Genomic DNA, 21,769 nt, shown 5'->3' on the forward strand with positions numbered 1-21,769 from the left:
TTACAGTATGTTCCATATTTATTATAACTTCTGACAAGAAACACATGCTTTAAAAATTGCTGCATTACAAAACTAGAAAATAATGTATACTGTATACAAAATGAAAGTGACACATTGTGTTGCCATAAGGTTTAAAAAATATCTAATAATATACAAATGTGGATCATTAAATTAAGACACTGAAGTCTTATTGCTTAACAGGTGCACTGCTGTAATCGATACAGCCTGTAATGTTTAGTCTGTTGACTTTCAGATGTCACAATCGTCTAAAGCTGTTGTCTGCCTATGACAGCTTTCGACAGCACAACACCTATCAGTGGTCTGCCATCCTCTGAAAACGTACGTCAAGGCATGGTCTTACAGATGCAGCAGACATTACAGCTTGTCAGACTCTGCTTCCACTACCTAACAGCTAACTAATCTGGTACTTATATAGTTTGCTGTCCATTGTGTGACACATTACATGGCAAGGTGTACTTGTATGTGGATTTTGGTGGCACGTACTGGTTAGACTACACCGTTCAGCTGAGTTTAGGAGGCTATGGAATTAACACATGTATGAGTAGCTAGTAGGTATTGTTTTTTGAGATTTCAGCTTTTAAGGTCTATTCACACCAGACCCGATGAGATTTGTCCTTTGATAAAATTAAACTTTCGGTGCGACACTTACCTTTAACACATGGTGACAGACGCACGTGGTGTGATGATAGTCCTGTTATATAGCTAATACAAATGTAGAATACATAATAGCTTTTTGCAGGGTGCTTATTTCAATAAATGTAAATGAATCATACACACCAAATATATCAAGTTCCCTGGAAATAGAGTCCCAGATGTTCTCCCTCATCGCCATGTCTTTGTCATTTTTTTGTCCTTTATTATACAGCTCCTGGTATTTTGGTACTCCAAGAATTACATTTTCTTCCAGAAAAAGGTGCACAAGGGAAGCTGTTCTTCGCTGGTCAATTCTCTAGTTGCCGCACGATAAAATCTTCAGTGTTGCCTCAGTGTCGCCCGTCATATTGCAGGTAGTGTGAATGTTTTTTTTTTTTTGTCATGGTGCGGTGTGTCATACTACACATTCGCTTGTCGCATCACGTCTGATGTGAATAGGCCTTTACATTGCAGCTGGTAAATCAGTTGGTTGAACTTGTTTTAACAACAGCACAAGCTCCACTTCCACTTGGACTTTGCTATACTTACAATTACTTGTTCTAGCTGGAGGCCCACTTTCAAAGACAATTTGACTGGTTTAATTCAGAACTAGGCATGGCACAGAAGCAGATGGTTTACTTAAAGATTGAGTTATCATATTAAATTAATCATTTGTTTCATGAAAAAAGCTGGGTATGACACAAACATTTGTATTGAAACAGCTCCATATTTAAAATGAGTCCTATCATTTGTGTCACAATTTATGCTGCCATTAAATATTTATTTCCCACAAGGAACATTACTGGGTTATTGGTATAGCCCATTATAATCCACACGTGCTTCAAAAAATCTGTATTTAATAAACAATAGTCTTTCAGAACATTATAATTAGAAGAATTCTAATACTAATTATTTGATATTTTCCATGGCAGTGTTAGTTGCTATGCAACTTCAAAATCCCCACAGTTTAAAAGCACCACTTCTTGATTACTATTTAAAAGTAACAACGTACAGTAATCTGTTGCGTATCTGCCTGTCACATATCTGCCTTATCCGTTTATCCGCCATGATCAATCTCTTCAGCAACGTTAGTTTATTATTGAACAGAGAAAATTAGTTCATAGATTGTAGATCCAACCAGTTTCCGCACACTGTGCTGTATGTACACTGTTCGCTACCATTGAACTGTTCAGTGTGTTGATATGTAAATAAACCCTGTTCGCCTGCGGGGCGTATCAACTTCAACCTCCGTCTCGATCTCCTGCCTGTCACTCAGCAGCGAATACACACACCACAAGGCAGACTGCTACCCTATCACAAGCATTAATACCCTGTATCTTTCTAAACAACGGATTTAGGGGAGCTCCCTAATAAAAGTTGAATCGCAAAACAATAATTGTGTGGATATAGTAGTTGTTAGAGCTGCATATAATGGTGTTTAAAACAGGATTCATTTATCCGACTTTTTACATATCCGGTCCCACGCGACAGATTACTATGCTTCATATCACTGAAGTAGATTTTAAAACTACTGTTAGTGATAACACTCAATTACTGCTCTGTTCGGTAAACAATTATGTTAATTCAAAATGGCTCTGAATTCAAAATATGAGGTATAAGTATGATGAAAAAGGTGATGACCATAATACATATCAACAGTGTGTACAGAATACAAATTAGCAATGACAAGTTTAATCATAATTTGATAAGCGATTCTCTAGATATAAGCCAAAATGTAGGTGTGACATACAGATAGACAGGTGAACGGACAGACAGACACCCCCCCCTCTATATCTCAGAATAAACTAATTCATGTTAATACCAAGTTTCATGATAACTGGATATCCCCAGATACGATCGCATTCCACAATATCCCCTTTATAGGGAATTTTGTGGGAAATTAGACGATGAATATCTTCACATATCACTGCTAGCATGTATTCTGCTATATTAAAGGCTATTAATTAAATACTTTAAATTGGTTTTATTATCAGAAAATCTATGTTGTTTAAGTCCTTTAATGTTGCACTAGGAAATGCTGGGAAATATCATTAGATTTGTACAGTAATTAAGTTTGGCTTCAAAGTGTGCCCACACAGAGGGGCAAGGAGCAGAAACATGATAACTGCCATTTACTTACTTTAGATTTTTCACTACCTTATATACATATAAGATTTAAAAAATAAATTGAAATAAAGCACCTGTTCAATAACAAGATAAACAGGGCTTGTAATGCCAAGGGGGAGTTTAGATATTTCAGATTGTAATTCACTGAGACAGAAAGGTGAAGGATTTAGGAAAGTAAGAGGTATATTATTGGCTTTAGGCCAAAGAAGCTATTTCAAGAGCTGCCACTAATCCACCAAACACTGAGACATAAGCCAAAAGGTCAGATGGTAAGTCACAAGGGGTTGTCATCAATATCTGGCTTTAACATTTATCTCATCTCTTCAACACATAAGAAACAGCAGAAAGACCATAAATGATCCATGTACTGTATTTAAAGGGGTTATAGCTACGTAAATAATTCCAAAATTATAGTATATGTAGATATCATATGTGCAGTTATAGCCAATATAAATATAAAAATATATCTGGTACCACAAAAAGTTAAATAAAACTCAAACTTTGCATGCCAAAATTTCCAAAATTACCATCAGCATTATTATTATTATTATTATTATTATTATTATTATTATTATTATTATTATTATTATTATTACTACATGATTCATGGGGTTTCCATGCGGGTCAATTTACACGTGAAATGGCGATGCGCGTGCACGTTTGGGAGAATTACTCGGGTAAATCAGGTTTGTGGCCAAAAAAAAACGGCCAAAGAGAGGGATAGGGTAAATCTCATTTACTCGTGTAAATGACGAAACACATGGGAAAACAACGCCCAGTTTCGCATGGAAACCTGCATTTCACGTGTACATGTTAATGAGGGTGTTTACCCTGAACTATAAATATTGCAAGGGAGCAGGTCAGTTGTTACTGTGGATTCCAAGATGGCAGAAAGTAGTGGCTGATGGGCGATTTTACGGTTAGCAGTGGAGTAGTTCACCTTAATGCTAATGCTGGCAGTCTTTTTTTATTATTGTTTTTTGCTGTGTCTGGTCTGTCATGTTGTATATATCTTGTGGGTTTACAGTTCTGTATAAAACCACTTACCATGAACTGCATTATGCATTTGTTATAGTATTAAAGCAGCTGTTTGAGAATACCCTTGCTGTAAAAACTACGCTAAAGTTAAACACGAAGAGCAAGTGAGCTGCTTAACTGAATTAATTCCCGTCCTTTTTTTGATCCCAGCTATGTCCAAAGACAACGTGCGTCTGCCCTCCACGTTAATAAATATAGTTGGTGAACTGGATGTCATAAGTCAGCTTGATAGCGCAACAACATCCAAGTTGTTGATGCCCTCTCAGAACTGACCAAATAAAATTGCAAATGCACATATTGATTGTGTTTTATTTGTTTTCATCATTAATATTTAACAAAGCAGTAAATTCAACACAAGTTAAAAGAAACGAGAGCATCTTTGACAGCACGAGCCTCCTCAAATTGAAAAACAATTTGGTCAAGAGCAGTAAAGCACATTATTAACCAAGCAGGCACAGGGTATTTTGCTATATTACAGCAGCTTAGATTCACTCGTGTACCAGTTCTCTGTGCATGGAAACCACATTTTCACAAAATGTCACTAGTAATCTTCAAAAACAGCACAAGTACTTTACGCATAGTTAATTTACATATCAACCCCCACCTTTCCCATTCATTTGCATGACGTCGGGTGAAAATCCCAGTTTAATAAACTGAGCGAATGGAAACCCCAAAGAGCATTTTACACAAGACATTTTTCTCGTGTAAATGTCTCGAGTTAAAAAAAAAACTCGCATGGAACCCCCATGATTGATGGAGCAGAACCAATCTGTATTTTGGAAATGATAGCACTTTTAAGAAAGCACAAATTAATACAAAAATTATACTGACAAAGGCTGGGACCAAATCAAAACTTTGACAACCCGCTAATCGCACTTAACAAAACTGTATTTGATAGCGTTTCCTTTTTATGAGTAGAAGAAATAAGATACTTACAATAAAAAGAAAACACTATTAAATACAGTTTTGTTAAGTGCGATTAGCGGGTTGTCAATGTTTTGATTTGGTCCCAGCCAAAGTTAGGCTGAAAGTTACAAGGAAGAAGTATTTCTACTTTCTGCCCCCATATTTTTCTGCATGCTCAACAAAATGTTCTTCTACTTAATAATAATAATAATAATAATAATAATAATAATAATAATAATAATAATAATAATAATAATAATAATATTTTTATATAGCACCTTTCATAGTGGACCATCACAAAGCACTTTACAGAGGTAGGCTGTGAACTGTGCATTATATGCAGAGTCACTTACAACAGGACATTGATTTAACATCTCATCCGCACAAGGAGGTTAAGAGACTTACTCAGGGTCACACAACGAGTCAGTCAGAGGAAGAGGTGGGATTTGAAATGACAACCTTTTGGTTACAAGCCCTGCACTTTAACCACTGGACCACTGGACCACACTGTCTCCTTAATTCTCGTAGCCACTCTTCATTTCATCCTGTAACTACTCTAAACACAGGTGAGGCGCAGCTGCTTCCTACTTTTAGAAATGAGACTCCACTCATTTAGATGATTTAAATGGAGAAGCAGAGAATTACCCTTTCAAAAGTATAATGTCACCAAAGTCTAAAGTAATCCTGGATAATTAACCTCTCGCACAAGAGCTATTAATAACATCAGAAACAGTTTTTTTTGTTACAATCCAATTACTCTCCGGGATACTTAATGGCTATAGCAATGTTTTTTTTTTATTTTATATATATATATATATATATATATATATATATATATATATATATATATATATAAACAAACAAATAAATAAATAAATAGATAGTATATTTATTTATGGCATCTTAAATCCTCCAAATTGATGTGAAGAGTGATCACCTCCCGTTCTAAATCTGATGGGTGATTTGAATACTGAAAATTGAAACCAGTGTCTCTCTGCTTGCACATAGTAAATAAGGAAATTAGTGAGACCTGAAGAGACCACCAATCACATTTTTATACTCAAGCAAGGAACATGCCATTTGCCTCATATGCATTTTACTCATCCCTACATATACTTATATACACATAAACCCTATATACTGTACCCACTTGCTTTGTATTTCAAGCACAGAAACCACTGAAGTAGCACACATGAAAATGGTGACTATGCCCGGATGAGAATGTCAAAGACATTTGGAGAACAGTGCAGCAATCGTTCTGTTCTGAACTGAACTGAACAGACTTACCAGTCGTGAAAAAGTTCTGCCCACTGCTATAACAACACACTCATCCTCAAATTCTTCTGTATAAAGTATTGGCAATGAGGCTTCATTTAAATAACTGGTTTTGGTTGGGTTAAGTATTGCATAGGTATTTTAATTCAAACCCCAACTTAGTCCAAGTGTGGCCGAGTGTGCTAAGAGTTTTGAATCTTGTTCCTTTAAAGCACATATTTATCAATGTTATTACCTTCCATCTGTAAAACACCATTATCATCTAACCCTAATAACAAGATAGCTGTACAGTTATTTCACACAACATATGCAACCCAAAAAAACTAAAATTGTGTACACACAAATAAATGGGTAGAGTGCTTATGTCTATGTAATTATATAAAAAGAAATGCAGCTTAGAGTACTGCAGGGCAAGTGATGAAAGCTATTATCATGAATATAAGTAACACGAAAGCTGAATAACTAAGCATTTTTTGTATTATATTATAGGACCATAAGAATGGAAAATAATTATTTAGTAACAGTGATACAATTTCCCCAATTAAGAATAAAAGAATAAAAAAATATCTTGAAGGTACCAACAGCTGTGAATGTAATTTACCAAGTGTATGCACAACAGGCGGTAAATTGAGTGATTTCAGGACTAGAAAACTGGAAAAATTGATGGTGTACACCAGCATACAACAATATTATGGCTGCACAATTTCTCTTCATTTAAATAATGTATACTGAATTTCTCATCATAGAAGAAAATGTCTGTAAGATAAAGATACATTTATTCTAAAATAAATAAATAAATCTATATATATATATATATATATTTCTACTTAATGTATACAATTTAAAGTGTATGTCGCCATTATCATGTGTTGACATAAATCTACTCAAAATCCTCCAAATGTCTCTTGCGGTTTCCATATATTTTAAAATGCCAGGGCTTAAAGCTCCTTGGGGTCCTTCATATTCTGAGATCTGAACTAAAATCGGATTTGTTCCAGTAAGGGGTTAAGAGCAGGCCAGAAAAGGAGCTGCAAAGCTGACAGCTGCTTGGCAATGTATCAAGGACAGCTTAACAGAATGTTAGCATCATACAATATTCACTTTGGCTCTTCATATCTTAATATTTATGAAAATGTGGGGACAGCATAAGGGACCTGCAGGCCCATGCCAACACCAGCCAGCTCCACCAACATTCCCAAAAAAAGTATTAGACAAAAAGTCCCCTCTACCTATAATTACAATTGTATACGCCTTTAATAAATAGGGGTTTTAACCTTTTTAAATTAAATTTGGAACTGCCAAGGTGCCACACGTATGAAAGGCTGTGTCGCTAGGTTCCATGGATCCAAATAAACATCTCAGTTTTCTTAAGCTATGTCTATTGTGTATTTGCGTGTAATTTTTTTCCTGTCCCACACTGGTTACAAACTGCTTTTGGGTAAACAGTCAATATTCTAAACATGACATAATATTTAATAATTAGTCTTTCTCATTCAGTGTCACCACTTTGCCTTGCTTCCCTCCTAAAATGGACGGCTGCCGTCAGATATACCGATAAACCTGGGATTTTTTTTTCCACCTCAGGATGCAGTATATTTAGGAACATGTCAATTGTTAACAATGCATCATTAAAAAGAATCCACCTTGTGATGGAACAGCTACATAAATGACTTGCTTTCAGCTCCTGTGCTATGTACCCTGTGTCAGCCAGCGGATTATTTCTCATAATCCCTCGTTCCCTGTTGTGTATCCAGTTCCCGGAGAACGTGTAATTAAACACCCTCCCTCTTTCAATGTCCTTCTCTTCTACATCACTTACAACTAACTAATACAGCTGATGTATTTGGTGTACATGTTCTATATAACTGCCAAATACGCAGATCCATGGCAATTATTCTAGTAGCACAATTACTACCCTTTCATCTGTTGGAATAAAAAGAAAAAGAGTAATAAAGCCAGCAGTATCCTTGGTATGAAAGATAAATTCACCCTTTTCATCAGACGTAAATCATAAATCAAGTGCGTGGAAATCCAGTAGTAAAACCTCAGCTGTCTATTATTATTATTATTTGTTTATTTAGCAGACGCCTTTATCCAAGGCGACTTACAGAGACTAGGGTGTGTGAACTATGCATCAGCTGCAGAGTCACTTACAACTACGTCTCACCCGAAAGACGGAGCACAAGGAGGTTAAGTGACTTGCTCAGGGTCACACAATGAGTCAGTGGCTAAGGTGGGATTTGAACCGGGGACCTCCTGGTTACAAGCCCTTTTCTTTAACCACTGGACCACACAGTCTAACAAAGAGACCTGTAAATTCTTCACAATGTGTCATCTGGTTATGCATTATTAGGTGCATATGACTAACTTCTGCTACTGTACAGTACATACTGTATATCTGTGTTTTCAGTCTCTTTGCATTTTTTGTCTAATCTGCATATTTGTGTTCTCCAGAACAGTTATTGTTAGTTCTTATAAATAATCAACTGTCATAGATGCTGTAAGTCATTATTATCGATGCCACAAAAACAAATGCTGAGTTACTAATTTTGCTTTATCTCTTTCCATGTTGGACTTAAATAAGAGCCATCTTTAAATGCTATTAAGGATACAAATGTCAAGGGCTGCAGGGTGTTTGTTTGGAAGATATCATATAGCGTACATAGGCTGCCGTAATAAACTGTTCCTCCATGATTCTGGTAACTTACCAGTCATCTAAAGCTTCAACTTTACATTGCCTCCAGTCAAGAGTAGTTTTGAAATAACTTACTTTTAAACACAATCTACAGGATACAGAACAATATTATTGTTATATACTATATATTATTTAATATATTCAGTATTATTTAATATGCTTTTCCTAATATCTAAGTTAATGTGTACTGTTGATCCAGATTAGTGTGGTATAAGACTGCTTTCTTGTAAGCAGCACCAACTGAATTTATTGTACCCCTCTGCTTTTTGTCAGACAGAAACAATTAACCCATAATGTCACCAAACCAGAAATATACAACTCATTTAATTTAGGCACTTGTAAACAGTCTTAAGTTATTTATTTATTTATTTATTTATTTATTTATTTTAAAATTATGTTTTGGAGTAAATAGCTTTGAGAATCATGGTGCTTATAATATGTGAAATCAAAAGATATAATTATGCAGCAGAGTAATCTTAAGGAAAACAAGCAATTAGTACTGAGCTTCCAAAACAGATATGTTAAAGCCAGCTCTCATCGGAAATTGTGCATTTGCTAAAACAACACAATGCTGATCTGAGCCACCTAGTCTCTAAAGCTGTCACTTGTTTTAATATATATAGATACCCTTTGTGTGCCTTTTCCATTTGTTGATAAAGTGACACATGGACAAGTTACAAGTCACAGTTTATTGACACCTGCCAGAGATCCAGCATGCCTTTCCTAATGGATAACAGACAACTGTAAAGACCCGGGAATTTGAGCACTATATCATTACAACTTTGTTTTAACTCTAGATTAAGAACAGCTTTAAACTGTATTCTGGTAATACTTGGAAACCAAGTTAAAATAAACATTAAAATAAATAAATACATTTAGTATGGTATATTGCAAATATTGGACATTTCTAACGCACTTTCCTTTACTTTATAAGACCATCATGGACTTCTTCGGCTCTTATTACAACACATGTAATAATGTAACATATATCATTATTGCACACAAAATACTCATCTTCCTTGGATCCATTAACTGCATACATATTTAGTTAATCACACATACTGCAGTAAAACAAAGTTTATAGATGACATATTTTGAAATTATCTTTCTGTCTGCACACATGTTGAAGCGTTTTTCTATTGAACTAAGAAAGTTCTAAGATTTTACGAACAAGTGTGTTCAATCATTAGTTCTGTTTGTTACCAATATGGGAGGTGGTTTGTTTAAGACCAGACATATTGGGCTCAAATAATGTATTAAAAAGCAAAATGTTTTTAAAAGAATGTTATAACTGAGTAAATAAATCTGAATTTATCATAAAGTACGGTATCTGTGTAGGTTCTTCTCATCCCCCACACTCATAGGCAGCTGTTATCGTAAGTGGTTGGCATCTCAGCCAGACATTATACAGAACCAAAAGTAATATAAATCAACTGAAATGAATTGGTTAGTTTTGTAATTTTATTATATTCGATGTATAGAATATATAGTAATGCATGCCAGTAATGGCTTGAATGGTCATGTCTGCTAGGCCTGCTTATGTTACATGGCAGTAAAGCTTTACTGACTGACAACTTTCTATAGCAGCTGGTAGCAACCTCTTTACATGAGATAACTATTTCCCAGTTTGTTAAACTTAACATAAAACTTTTTTAAATCCAAGGAAGTCTGTTTATATTGATGTAATTTCATTCATATGATGACCTTGTACTATGAACTTTTTAATGATAATGTTCTACTCGCACATTATTTGTTTATTTAGCAGATGACTTTATCCAAGGCGACTTACTGAGACTAGGGTGTGTGAACTATGCATCAGCTGCAGAGTCACTTACAACAACGTTTCACCCAAAAGACGACACACAAGGAGGTTAAGTGACTTGCTCAGGGTCACACAGTGAGTGAGCCAGGATTTGAAATGGAGACCTCCTGTTACAAGGCCTTTTCTTTAACCACTGGACCACACAGCCTCCACATAAGACAGGCTTGAATCTGTACAAATTGGTATACAACAAATTATTATATACTTGCTAAGCATGATCAAGGCTGAGTTTACTTTGTTTGAAAATTATTACAACACAATGATATTCCAGGAACAGTTGATTTGTGACATGAACCTATTAGGTAAAGCTGGTGGGTGGGAGGCTATAGCAGTTATCAACTGATGAAAAATATTTAACTGTTTTTATCCTGAATCCTCCAGTGGTTATACAGTATTGGCAGCTATGGGAATTCTATTCTAGTTGTAGTTAATAACTACCGACTAACAAAAAATGGGGTTCAAATACAAAAATAAAAATCCTGTTTTCTATGAAAGGAGTTGTGACAGCAAATACACCTTCAGGTGTTTCTAGTGCAGGTAACCATTACTAACATTTAATTAGATCCAAAATATATGTCTTGTGTTATGCAACTGTCAGCTTAGACTTGCACAGTATGTAATGTATGTTATACATTAATATGTATATTATTTATACATAAATCTTCTTACAGCCTCAAGTTGTCCATGGATATTTTGATTTCATGCTTTCATACTACCATAGCCTTTGAGGAACTGAATCAAAGGTAAAAGTAGCAGTCTCCTTGTGTGGCAAGCCTCCGGGATGCCTTTTAACTAGTCAAGAAAATGATCTTGGGTTAGCACAAAATAACATTTCTTCCTATTTAAACCACACTTTAAATGATTTTAATAAATAAACAATATAGTCTCCAGGGAGTGCATAAAAAAACTAGCATTGGTTAATTATTTAGTTGTTAAAACTCTGAAAGATTATATTATAATGGCCCCAAAATAATGCCTGAAGAAAGCAACATTTCTAGCTATGAGTACTGGGCCACTAATGGAAATCATCATCTAGTATGCAAGTGCATTTATGTTCTATGAATTTACTTACATGCTAGTTCTTTATTCAGGCTGGCAACAAAGAGCTGTAGATTGAAAGCTGATTGGTTTGATCTATAGACACTAATTCCATGACTGACTCCCCATTGTTAAGAACTTGGGGCTCTACTTGGACTTGACTAAACAGAATTAGATTCAAATCCCACAAAGCACAATTTCATTCCAATACCTCCTTATAACATGTTTTTTTGTATCACTGCTAGTAAATGTAAATGTAATAATTAAATGAGGCCAAACAGAAGCTGTGGAGGTTCTCTGTTCCTGAAAATAACACATGTGAGGTTTTAAATCCTGTTGTACTGTATGTTTTGAAAGCCATTGCTAGATAAAACTTGCCAAAAATGTTTTGAACACAGGTCGACCGACAAGTTAGAAGTCTGCGTGTGATTCCTATCTTTAAAAATAGCAGAAACGTTAGTGCATTTGCAGTCATGAGGAAGCTGTCCAGCCACCAAAGAGTAGTTATAAATAGGAAGCAGCGTGCAGTCCTCCCGTTTTCCTGCTCTCTAACTAAGATTGGATCCTTATTATTGTTAATGAAGCAAAACTATGTGTCACATTTTGTATTCCCAGACGTGTTTATTGTTCTTTCTGAATGAAAACTTGATGCCAATTTGTAACCATAAGGAAGATATGATTTAATCCCAGTAAAGCCTTCATACAGAAATATATGAACCTTAACCAATTAAGAAAATATTTATTGGAACCGGGCAAGATGTTGTCATGAATTTCTATAAAAGGTCAGCCATTGCGAGACCTTGTCTTATTCTCTTTACCATGTTGTTTAACACTTTAGCTGCAGTTGCTGAGTTTATACTTGATCACCAATTTGTTGAGTATAGCCTGTTTTTGGTTACTTTTTGTCAATTACAATTTTAGTATGGCAACTTGTAGAATATTAGTCTATTTACAAAGCTTACCTGAAGTGTTTCCAGTACATTGGTCTTCTTTAATAATTTTTTATGTGTGCTTTTGTACATGTCTGAGAACAGACAGGACAGCAGGTACAGATACAATCTTTGCAGACCATGACTTATGTCATTTTTTTGATTAGATGTGGTCAGGTACAATCAAGTGTTTAAAGCATAAAACTGAAGCATAACAAGCAAAACATCAAGGCACTTGTGACTTTCACTTTATCCTGCCAAAACACAATTCATTTTTATTTGTTTTCTATCCCATTACACATATTTTCCTAAGGGCAGAATGAAAATGCTTTCAATGAATTAGTTCATATGACATTGGAGAACCACATTTTATTCTGAAACCTATAAAAATAGCACTAATTGAAAGGGTAATCATATATGACAGATGCAACATTTGCCAAGAGTGTCCTCAATCTCTAAAGGTCCTTGAAAACATTTAAAAGCACATTACATGTTCGTAACAATCAGCAGACAAAAAAAAAAAAAAAGTAGCCAGCTCAGGGAGTGTGGTGTGGTCACCTTTCAGGTTAACGACAGTTCAGTAAGCTGGCATGGTTCATTCGAACGTGTATGAAGCTGACCACCACACACGATTAAGGAAACACTACACAACCTGATTATTTTCACAAGAGTCAGATTTGAGTGGTGTGTAAACTCCTCAAGATCACATTTCCAGTATAGGATGTTGAGAATATGTTTGGCTAATGTGATTCATTATCTATATAAGTCCATCGTCTGTGCTGTCAGTCACAGCAGGAAGTGCACTCAGGAATGTATCAATTATTAAATGTCGTTAAATTAGAATCCCCAGATCGTTTTCTAGTCTCAAGTATGCTCCTTGTCTTCCACAGCTGCCAGTATCTCAGTTAAGACAGTTAACACACTGCGCAAATGTTAACAAAGTTTACTCACCCTTTGACCTTCCTTGCCTGGTGAACCTGGCTGACCTTCTGGCCCTGGTGGACCCTGCAAATATAAATATTAGCAAACATAACATATCAGATTCATTGGTCGGTATGGCATTCTTTAAGCCTGTAGCTTGTGTCTTTGTTTGTGAGTCACAGAGGCAGATGTCTGGGCTAAATGTTCATTCCGAACTTGGATCTTGTGACTCAGACAACAACTCATGAGTCACAGGCTTCTGAGGAGATATATTTTAACTTTATACATCTGGAAGCCAATATAATTACCTTTTCTCCCAATGGACCAGGTAAACCCTATTAAAGAAAAAAAAAGACTTTAATTAGATTTGAAAAAAAAAAATACTTCAAATACAACTATAACAAAATAGCATTTTTAGCTTTAGATGTTCTATAATGTACAATAATAGTGTACATGCTGCTTAGAAAGAAATCCAAGAATCAGGAATGCACATAGGCTATAGCCATACAGCATTAATGTACAGGTACAGTGAGTGCATTGCAATTGGTTTGAAAATTAAGTTCAATCTTTTTAAGTCATTTTTTAAAAACTGTAACTGAATTTTGATTCAGATTTAATATGAATACTTACTGGTTCTCCCTTCAGTCCTTCAGATTGACACTAAAAGAAAATAAAGGTTGCATGTTACAGGCAATGCTTGGTGAGTTTTTTGTAAGTCAATTTTTAATAATAGCTATTTAGATATATTTTGACTGGATTCAAATTGAAAGTGATGTTAGTCAATATATCCAAGGAAGATACATATTTTTTGGAAACAGATATGAATATAAAAATCTCCATTAGATGAACCCGCTTTATATCATGATTGCCTTGCAGGCATAATTTGTGATATAAAGTGGGTCATGATATAAAGCGGGTTTCATGTTTGCCTATGACAGCACATTACGAGTGCGAAAAATAAAGAAAACTAAGAGCAGTGTTTTAATACTGTACATTTTAATACTGTACATTTTAATACTGTACATTTAGTCGTTCTTTACATTTAAACAAATGCATATAGTTTACTACAGGACAAATACGTGTTGTATCATTAACTGGAACGAAACAGTTTGTGTCATTATCTAAAAGGCATGAATTGTCGACTGATGAGAGCTATCAATTAGGCGTTGACCTTGGTGTTTTTTTATGTGCACTTGTATAAGACTGACTATGGGCCGGACCAAATCAAACCCTGATCGCTCTTGCGAAAGAGTATTTATTCAATAATATCGCTAGTTTCCATACCGCATTTTCTTTATCACAAAACCAAAACTAGCCATTTCCAATCCGTGAAATAGGCGGAGAGAAGGTTTGCAGGAGTAGAAGGGACCGCCGAAAGCAACATGAAAACATGACCAATCCCCAGCCGGTATCTGTGACATTTTGAAAGGGCGGAAACAAGGCGATAACATGCGAAAAGACAGGCGAAGACAGCCAGGAAAGAAAAAAAAAATATATAAAAATCTGTGTTATACTACTGTTTCGTTTAAATATCAGTGAATGAATGCTATTGCATACAACTACTATTAGTAGTAATAATTATAAAAATATGTTTATTATTATTATTATTATTATTATTATTATTATTATTATTATTATTATCATTATTATTATTAATTATTTTTTCATGATTTTTGTAAAAATCCATACCGTGCCCTGGCTTGTGTCAGCACCATGCAATGCCAGCATCCTCATACCCGACTGGCACGGTGCTGCCCAGAGCCCTGTTGTGGACAAAGCTGTATAGTAACTGCACAAGAACGAAGATTAAAAAAAAAAAAAGGTTAGCGAGTATTATAAATTAAAATGCTGATTAAGAAAAATAAATATATATATATATATATATACACACACACACACACACACACACACACAGTGAATAGAACATCCAAAAACCAAAGTAACACTGTCGCCAGGATCAGTACTGGTACATCATACAATAAGAAGTCGAATGAAATGCTGTTCAGTGCCGTGAAAAAATTTTTAAAAAAGTTTTTAAAACAGACAGAGTCCGGGTAGTTGTATTTGTTATTATTATTATTATTATTATTATTATTATTATTATTATTATTATTATTATTATTATTATTATTATTATTTATTCTGCCGAAAACCCAAAGCAAATTTAAAAACTTCATCTTGATGCTTCTGAGATGACCTTTATAGGTATTATGTAATTTTGTTCTCTACACGGATTTATATGTTTCGAGGGGACCGCTTGGCATGCTGACACGGTATAGCCAAAATGTGCTCCCTTGGAACAATGGGCTTTTTCTTACATGTCGAGAATTTGGGCTTCATAATGTTTCTGTGTAGGCCAACATGTTGAAGTACTTTACGAGAGTAGCCAAATGTTTAAAACTAAAAGTTTATACCTTTAAAGTGGCTAAAACATTCATACATTCTTTATTAATATTCTAGTTTGTTTACATTTGTTAGCCTTGAGTTTGATCGAAGTTCAATGTAATGAAACACTGTGCCTTTAAGAAATGAATAATTTGAACAGAGGTAGGTGACGTCGCAGATCATGGATGAATATGTCCATAGACTTAAAAAAAGTGTACCGTCCGCAGTTGTAGCTTGCTACAAAGATATAAAATACAAGAAAATATATCTAAAAAGCTTTACCATCACTGATAGAGACATTGCTTTAAGCAAACCTCTCCGTGAATAGACAAGTTTATTGTTTGTACGTATTAAATAAATAATACGTATTGTTTTATAAAACATTTAACTCGAACTGTGTCAAAAACAAAAAAAATAATAAAATAGGCTAAAGAAGAAAACGGTCTTGTTCGTGTTTCGTTTAGGGTGCTACAAACACACAAACACATATGATAATAATAGGAATAATACATATACTAATATTTGATACTGTAAATCATTAATTTTAAATTATTCAGTGTTGTCTGCAAGTGTTCGATACGTCTGTGGAGCGTCTTGAGGCATGTTTTTTTTTTTTTCTTTTGCAAATATCAGGATGTTTAGTGTTATTTATTTATTTTTTTACTATTTGCTTAATACGCGATAGCTTTCGACAAGTTTGAAGTTGACTATAAAATCCGGTCCTGCGAAAGTCTTTCGATTTGATTTAAAGCTTGAATTGAGTAGTCCCCCTTCACAACCCACTTCTAGTCAACAAGCGATCGCTGCTTTTTGAAAGGTGAAAAGGGCATGTTTTGGTACTGCTAGATTTCGCTTGGAATTTTTCTCGTGTTTTATTACCGCGAATGCTTTCGTGTCCTCGTTCGCTAAGTGCTGACTTTGTTTGATTTGGTTCGACCCTATTGAATAACACTTTAGTGACGTTAGTGTTTTGTAACTGAACTGTATCCCGTTAAGACCACCGATGCAGCATTTGATAGGCTGCACACAATGTCAAATTATCAGCCGAGATGATTATTGGTCATTTTGAAAATTAATTTAACTTGTGGTTATTTAGTATAAGCCTGCCACACAGAATTTGACAGGCTGCACAAAACGTGACAATAAGCTGGTTTGTGAGATGAGAGAGGTAATTTCTCAAATAACCTATGGTGCATGGCGACTGGTTTTTGAAAAATCGTGATAATAAACGGGGTATGATATTAAGCGTGGTTCATCTGTGTGTGTGTGTGTATATATATATATATGTGTGTGTGTGTGCTTTTGTCATTTGTACTTTAAAATAATAATTGTTAAAGGTTAAAAATTAAAATATAAATACATGAAAACGATTATTAATCTAATCCTTTCAAAAACTAAAAAAAGTTCCTTTGTGTATTCCTGTTGCCTGGTAACGGATTCAGCAATCACACATAGAAAGAAAATAATGAAATTATGAAGACATCTGACTTGAAAACAATTCAAGAGAACTCACTTTCTGGTGACATGTCTAAGGTTAAGTATCTGACATGTCAATAGAGGTTAGAGGTCACATTAGTTAATAAACTCAGGACTGGACAGAGATGTTTGCATTTGGTAATGACTGGACAGTGTTAAATACTTTATTTGTTCATCTACTTAAGCAATATCTTTCCATGTTTCAGACAGCATCCAATTACAAAGAGTACGGTTTCAAAACCTGCTGACTTTTCTGGGAAATGGATACAAATATCCAGAAACTATTTGAAACATTTACCCAGTGTTTCACTGACAGTCCTGCCATTAAAAAATGATTCATAAAATATACTAGTCCTTGTCGTGGGTGATGAAACTGATATTCTTGTTCAGTCACTCCTCTTTGTAATACAATCATATGTAGAGCAAATAAACACAGATGCAAAAATGACCTCTGATTGTTACGCATGAAATACTTACATCAAATAACTGTTGTAAAAATAATCACTACTTCTAAACATTCTGTGTTATCCTGATAATAAAAGACGTCAAACTTGCTCTTTTGCATACTAATAGTGAATGTACATTGTTGATAAGTACCTGTAAAAATATGATAGTTCATGTAGTCACATGTACAATGTTACGTGTCGAGAGCACTTCCAAGCAAAACATTTGCATCGCAGGTCACCAATACCAGGGCACAAGGGTCTCGTATTACTGGCGCCATCATACAGGACCATTACACCAAGCACACCGATCCTGCTTTTCTGTGTCTGATAACTGAACGAGAATGCTGTTTGAAGTCAGTGTGAGGTTTAATCTTATCCTGGCCAGGGCTGAGTTGCAAAATAAAACTGCAGCAAGCACCTACCTCTCTGTTGCAAAACACTTTTTTGGTATCTCCATCACAATCCACAATACGTGCTTAGGGCTGGATTAACCCATCACTGGGCCCTAGGCAAGCATACACTAGCCCTGAACAAACAGCCACACACACATATACAGTACCTACACACACCTCTATATACATTATAGCCTTTATAACTAGCCCTCCACCATTTTACAACAGGTAGAATTCTCAGTTTGAAGTTATTATGAACAACTGAATGAATCTGACAGAAAATTAAACTGTAGGAGATATGCTATATACATTTCAGAATAAAACCGGAAAAAAATGAAGCTTACGTTAAATCCTGCAGCACAGCTCGACAATGGCTTTAACTGATTTAGCTACTGAATAAAAAGGCAACAGTTCAAACAAACAATGAACACCATATGAAGGTGTTTAAACTTTTTTTCACCAACGGTAGCTTCACAATAGTCCACGAAAATAAATATTAAAAAACAAACATACCTGTACATTGTTGTGTAGTCAGATATGTTACAGTTTACTGCACGCAAAGTTGTCAATGTTTCTGTGTTTTTTTGTTGATCGGGTGGGCTTTGACTTGTTTCATTAAAGAAAATGCCCTTTTCTCAAGAGCAGAGAAATCACCAATGTTTTGGCATACAAGTAAGTTTAGGTGTTACGTATGGTAGATGGCTGTAGGCCTACCCTATAGAATTCTGTACCCTTGATGATTCCACGCCGATGCAGCTGAATTTATTCAGAGACCGCTGGACGTGAACGCTTGATGGTTTTGAACAGTAGTTACATGTAATACAATGAAAATGTATATGTAAAAAAACAAAAAAAACAAAAACAAAAACGCACACATAACCGTTTTGGGGCCCCCCTTGAGTTTGGGCCCTAGGCACATGCCTAGTTTGCTTATGCGTTAATCCGGCCCTGTATGTGCTACTGCTAGCACAAGCTAAACAACAGCATGTTATATTAATTTGTGATAAGACAAGACCATATCAAAGCATTTTCTTCAACTTAAAAAAGTGCCAAAAATAAGTGCATGTTCCTCCCATACATATGCTGCTGTCTGCATGACATGACAAAAAATATCATGTAAAATATGTCATACTTTTTATATTTGTATGATTGGTTAACCTCTTACAGAACGTTAAAGCTTAAAATTACATAGCCTGTGGCCACCACTCCCACACTGAAGGGCAATTTAGGGTTGTAAATTGAAAATGGACATGTGCTTGTATCCCTTTAACATAGGACTTTGTCCTGTATTGCCTTTTCCCTCAAGCGTCTTTTAACAAGACTTTTAAAAATGGCATTCCAGTTATCTGTTTAGTAAGCAGTTACTGGGTACTTGCAACTGATTTAACTCCTGGCTTCTGTATAAACACATGGTGCCATCTGGGTGAGTATTTTGTAACTCCTGAAAGAGATTGGTCCAAAGGAACGTAGAGACGGATGGTCATTTTCCTGGGAACCAGAATCAGGGGATCGAATGTCAGGAGACAAGGCTGTCATATACTGTACAAACAGCCTTAGTGCTCTACCTTTCACCTGTTCTTCCTTTGACAGGTTACAGGCATGGGCTGTTAGTGCAGCAGTCTAGTGTGTCAGTTCACCAAAGTCTACAGCCCTGGCCAAAGGTTTTGCCATACATTAAATATTAGGATTGAAACATAATTTAAAAACAAAAAAAAACTATATGAACATAATTTAGATCATGGAATCAAAGAAACTACAAAATGATATCGCAAAAGTCTAGAAGCCATAATAGTACAGTATTTCATGTTAGATTTTGAAATGTCAAATTTTTCAATTTGTGTCAGTTTTTCGTTAAGTATATGGAAAACTACAAAGCGATATGTAATTCAATATGTAAACTTAACATTATTCAGCAGGTTTCATTTGACTTTATTCAGCAAAATTAGTTCATTCTGCAAAGCTTTTGGCCATAGCTGTACATACCTTTAGTTAAATCATTTGCATTTTGTCCTCTACACATACTGTACTATCTGTTTATTTTTAGTTAATAAGAGAGCCATTGCACTACAAGCAGGTGTAAGGATCAATAATCAATAAAATATAATCAATAAAATATCAAATGTTAAAATATTATAATAAACATACAAAGTTATATGCATACAAACAGGTTGCTATGCATACAATACAAAAATATGTATTATTATAGCATATGTATATTCTGTACCATATAAAAAGCCCATGATTCTTATTTAAATTATGCTATTAATGGAAAAATGAATGTATAAAAAAGTAATTGCTGAATGCACTTACAGATAGACCTGGTGGACCTGGAATACCTATATCCCCCTATAAAAAAAATAAAAAAAACAATGAATCAGCTGAGACTTTGTTGTATATCATTGATCAATAAACTTGCAGTAAAAGCACGATGTGTGAAATATATTGAAATAGACACAGTCAATAAGTCCTGCAATTTAGTTTCAAAAAGGTAAATTAGCACTGTGCAAAGAGATTTTACTGGGGCAAGAGCAGAATTAAAATGTCCACAAAACAGCCTCTCAAGGATTCTTAATCTGCAGAAAATCAATGAACATGTAACACACAATGTAACTCTCCTTACTAGCCCTAATGCAAGTTTACCATGGTATGTGCCGACAGTAATTTTGAAACTGTATCATCTTTTTTCCATACTAACCTCATATTCAAAAATACAACAAACAATTATAACCATAAACTACATATTGTTCTTCTTTTGGAAGAAACACCCTAGCACTTCCTGTTCCATACTAAAAACTGAATTTGAACCAACAGCAAGTGCATTATTTCTTTTAACAACGCGTTAAATGTTGCTGATTATTTCCAGTGTAACACAGTCCTAATTTCAATGCAGTTGCTAATACAAAATCAGAAGGATTGTCTGCGGCCTACATTCATGCAATTCGAGTGTGCAATGTACACATGACAGAAACACAATGTGCCGCTAGACGATGGTATTGACATCTCTATTCATTCCAAGTTCATTTTGTGTTCATATTTGGAAAACACAAACTCAGGTCAAAATGACTTGGAATTTTTTAAAAAAATATAGATGTACGTACAGATCTGACATACTTACTTTTTCACCCATGGGGCCGCTAAGACCAGGAGGGCCAGGATCACCTTTCAAACCCTGTTTAAAACATTCAAACATAGACCATTTAAATAAAAGAAGAATCACAAATCATTTGATAAACTGTTACCATATTGTGCATCCAGCAATGCTGTTGTTGTCATCATCAATCATGTACACTTAATTCTCAAGTCTTAATAAGACTTGCAACATAAACCTGTTGGGAGGAGGCATATTAATGTCCTTTTCTAAAACAGTAAACATATATGCCAAAACAGTTGTGGTGTTCATTTCAGGGAGATGTCTGATTCAATCTCTGCCATTCCAGTACTTCAAGTACAGAATTTCAATACACACTCTGGTCTGTAAGAGGGTGTGGAGCTTGATTCCCTGCCACTTTGTGGCCAATATCAGAAAGGTTGGTCTTTGCACTGTGGGGTGGGAAAGTTACTGCTGAATAAATACTGTGAATAAAATGCTAGAAGTAATTACTCACGGACAAGTGCTTAATTTAACAACAAGCTGTGTCTGAATTTACTGCAACCCATGTCAGCGT

General features: G+C 35.1%; 1 protein-coding gene across 1 annotated transcript in view; it reads right to left on the reverse strand.

Annotated features, from left to right (window-relative positions):
• LOC131737108 (collagen alpha-1(XIX) chain-like) overlaps positions 1 to 21,769 on the reverse strand; it is a 106,286-nt gene that overhangs the window by 50,131 nt on the left and 34,386 nt on the right. Inside the window, exons 14-18 of the mRNA XM_059023921.1 lie at positions 21,220 to 21,273; positions 20,415 to 20,450; positions 14,036 to 14,065; positions 13,714 to 13,740; positions 13,436 to 13,489 (exon numbers count right to left, since the gene is read on the reverse strand). Of these exons, the coding sequence (XP_058879904.1) occupies positions 13,436 to 13,489; positions 13,714 to 13,740; positions 14,036 to 14,065; positions 20,415 to 20,450; positions 21,220 to 21,273 (201 nt within the window). The remainder of the gene's footprint in view (positions 1 to 13,435; positions 13,490 to 13,713; positions 13,741 to 14,035; positions 14,066 to 20,414; positions 20,451 to 21,219; positions 21,274 to 21,769) is intronic.

Source organism: Acipenser ruthenus, chromosome 5, assembly GCF_902713425.1.
Source record: "Acipenser ruthenus chromosome 5, fAciRut3.2 maternal haplotype, whole genome shotgun sequence".
NCBI classification, from domain to species: Eukaryota; Metazoa; Chordata; class Actinopteri; order Acipenseriformes; family Acipenseridae; genus Acipenser; species Acipenser ruthenus.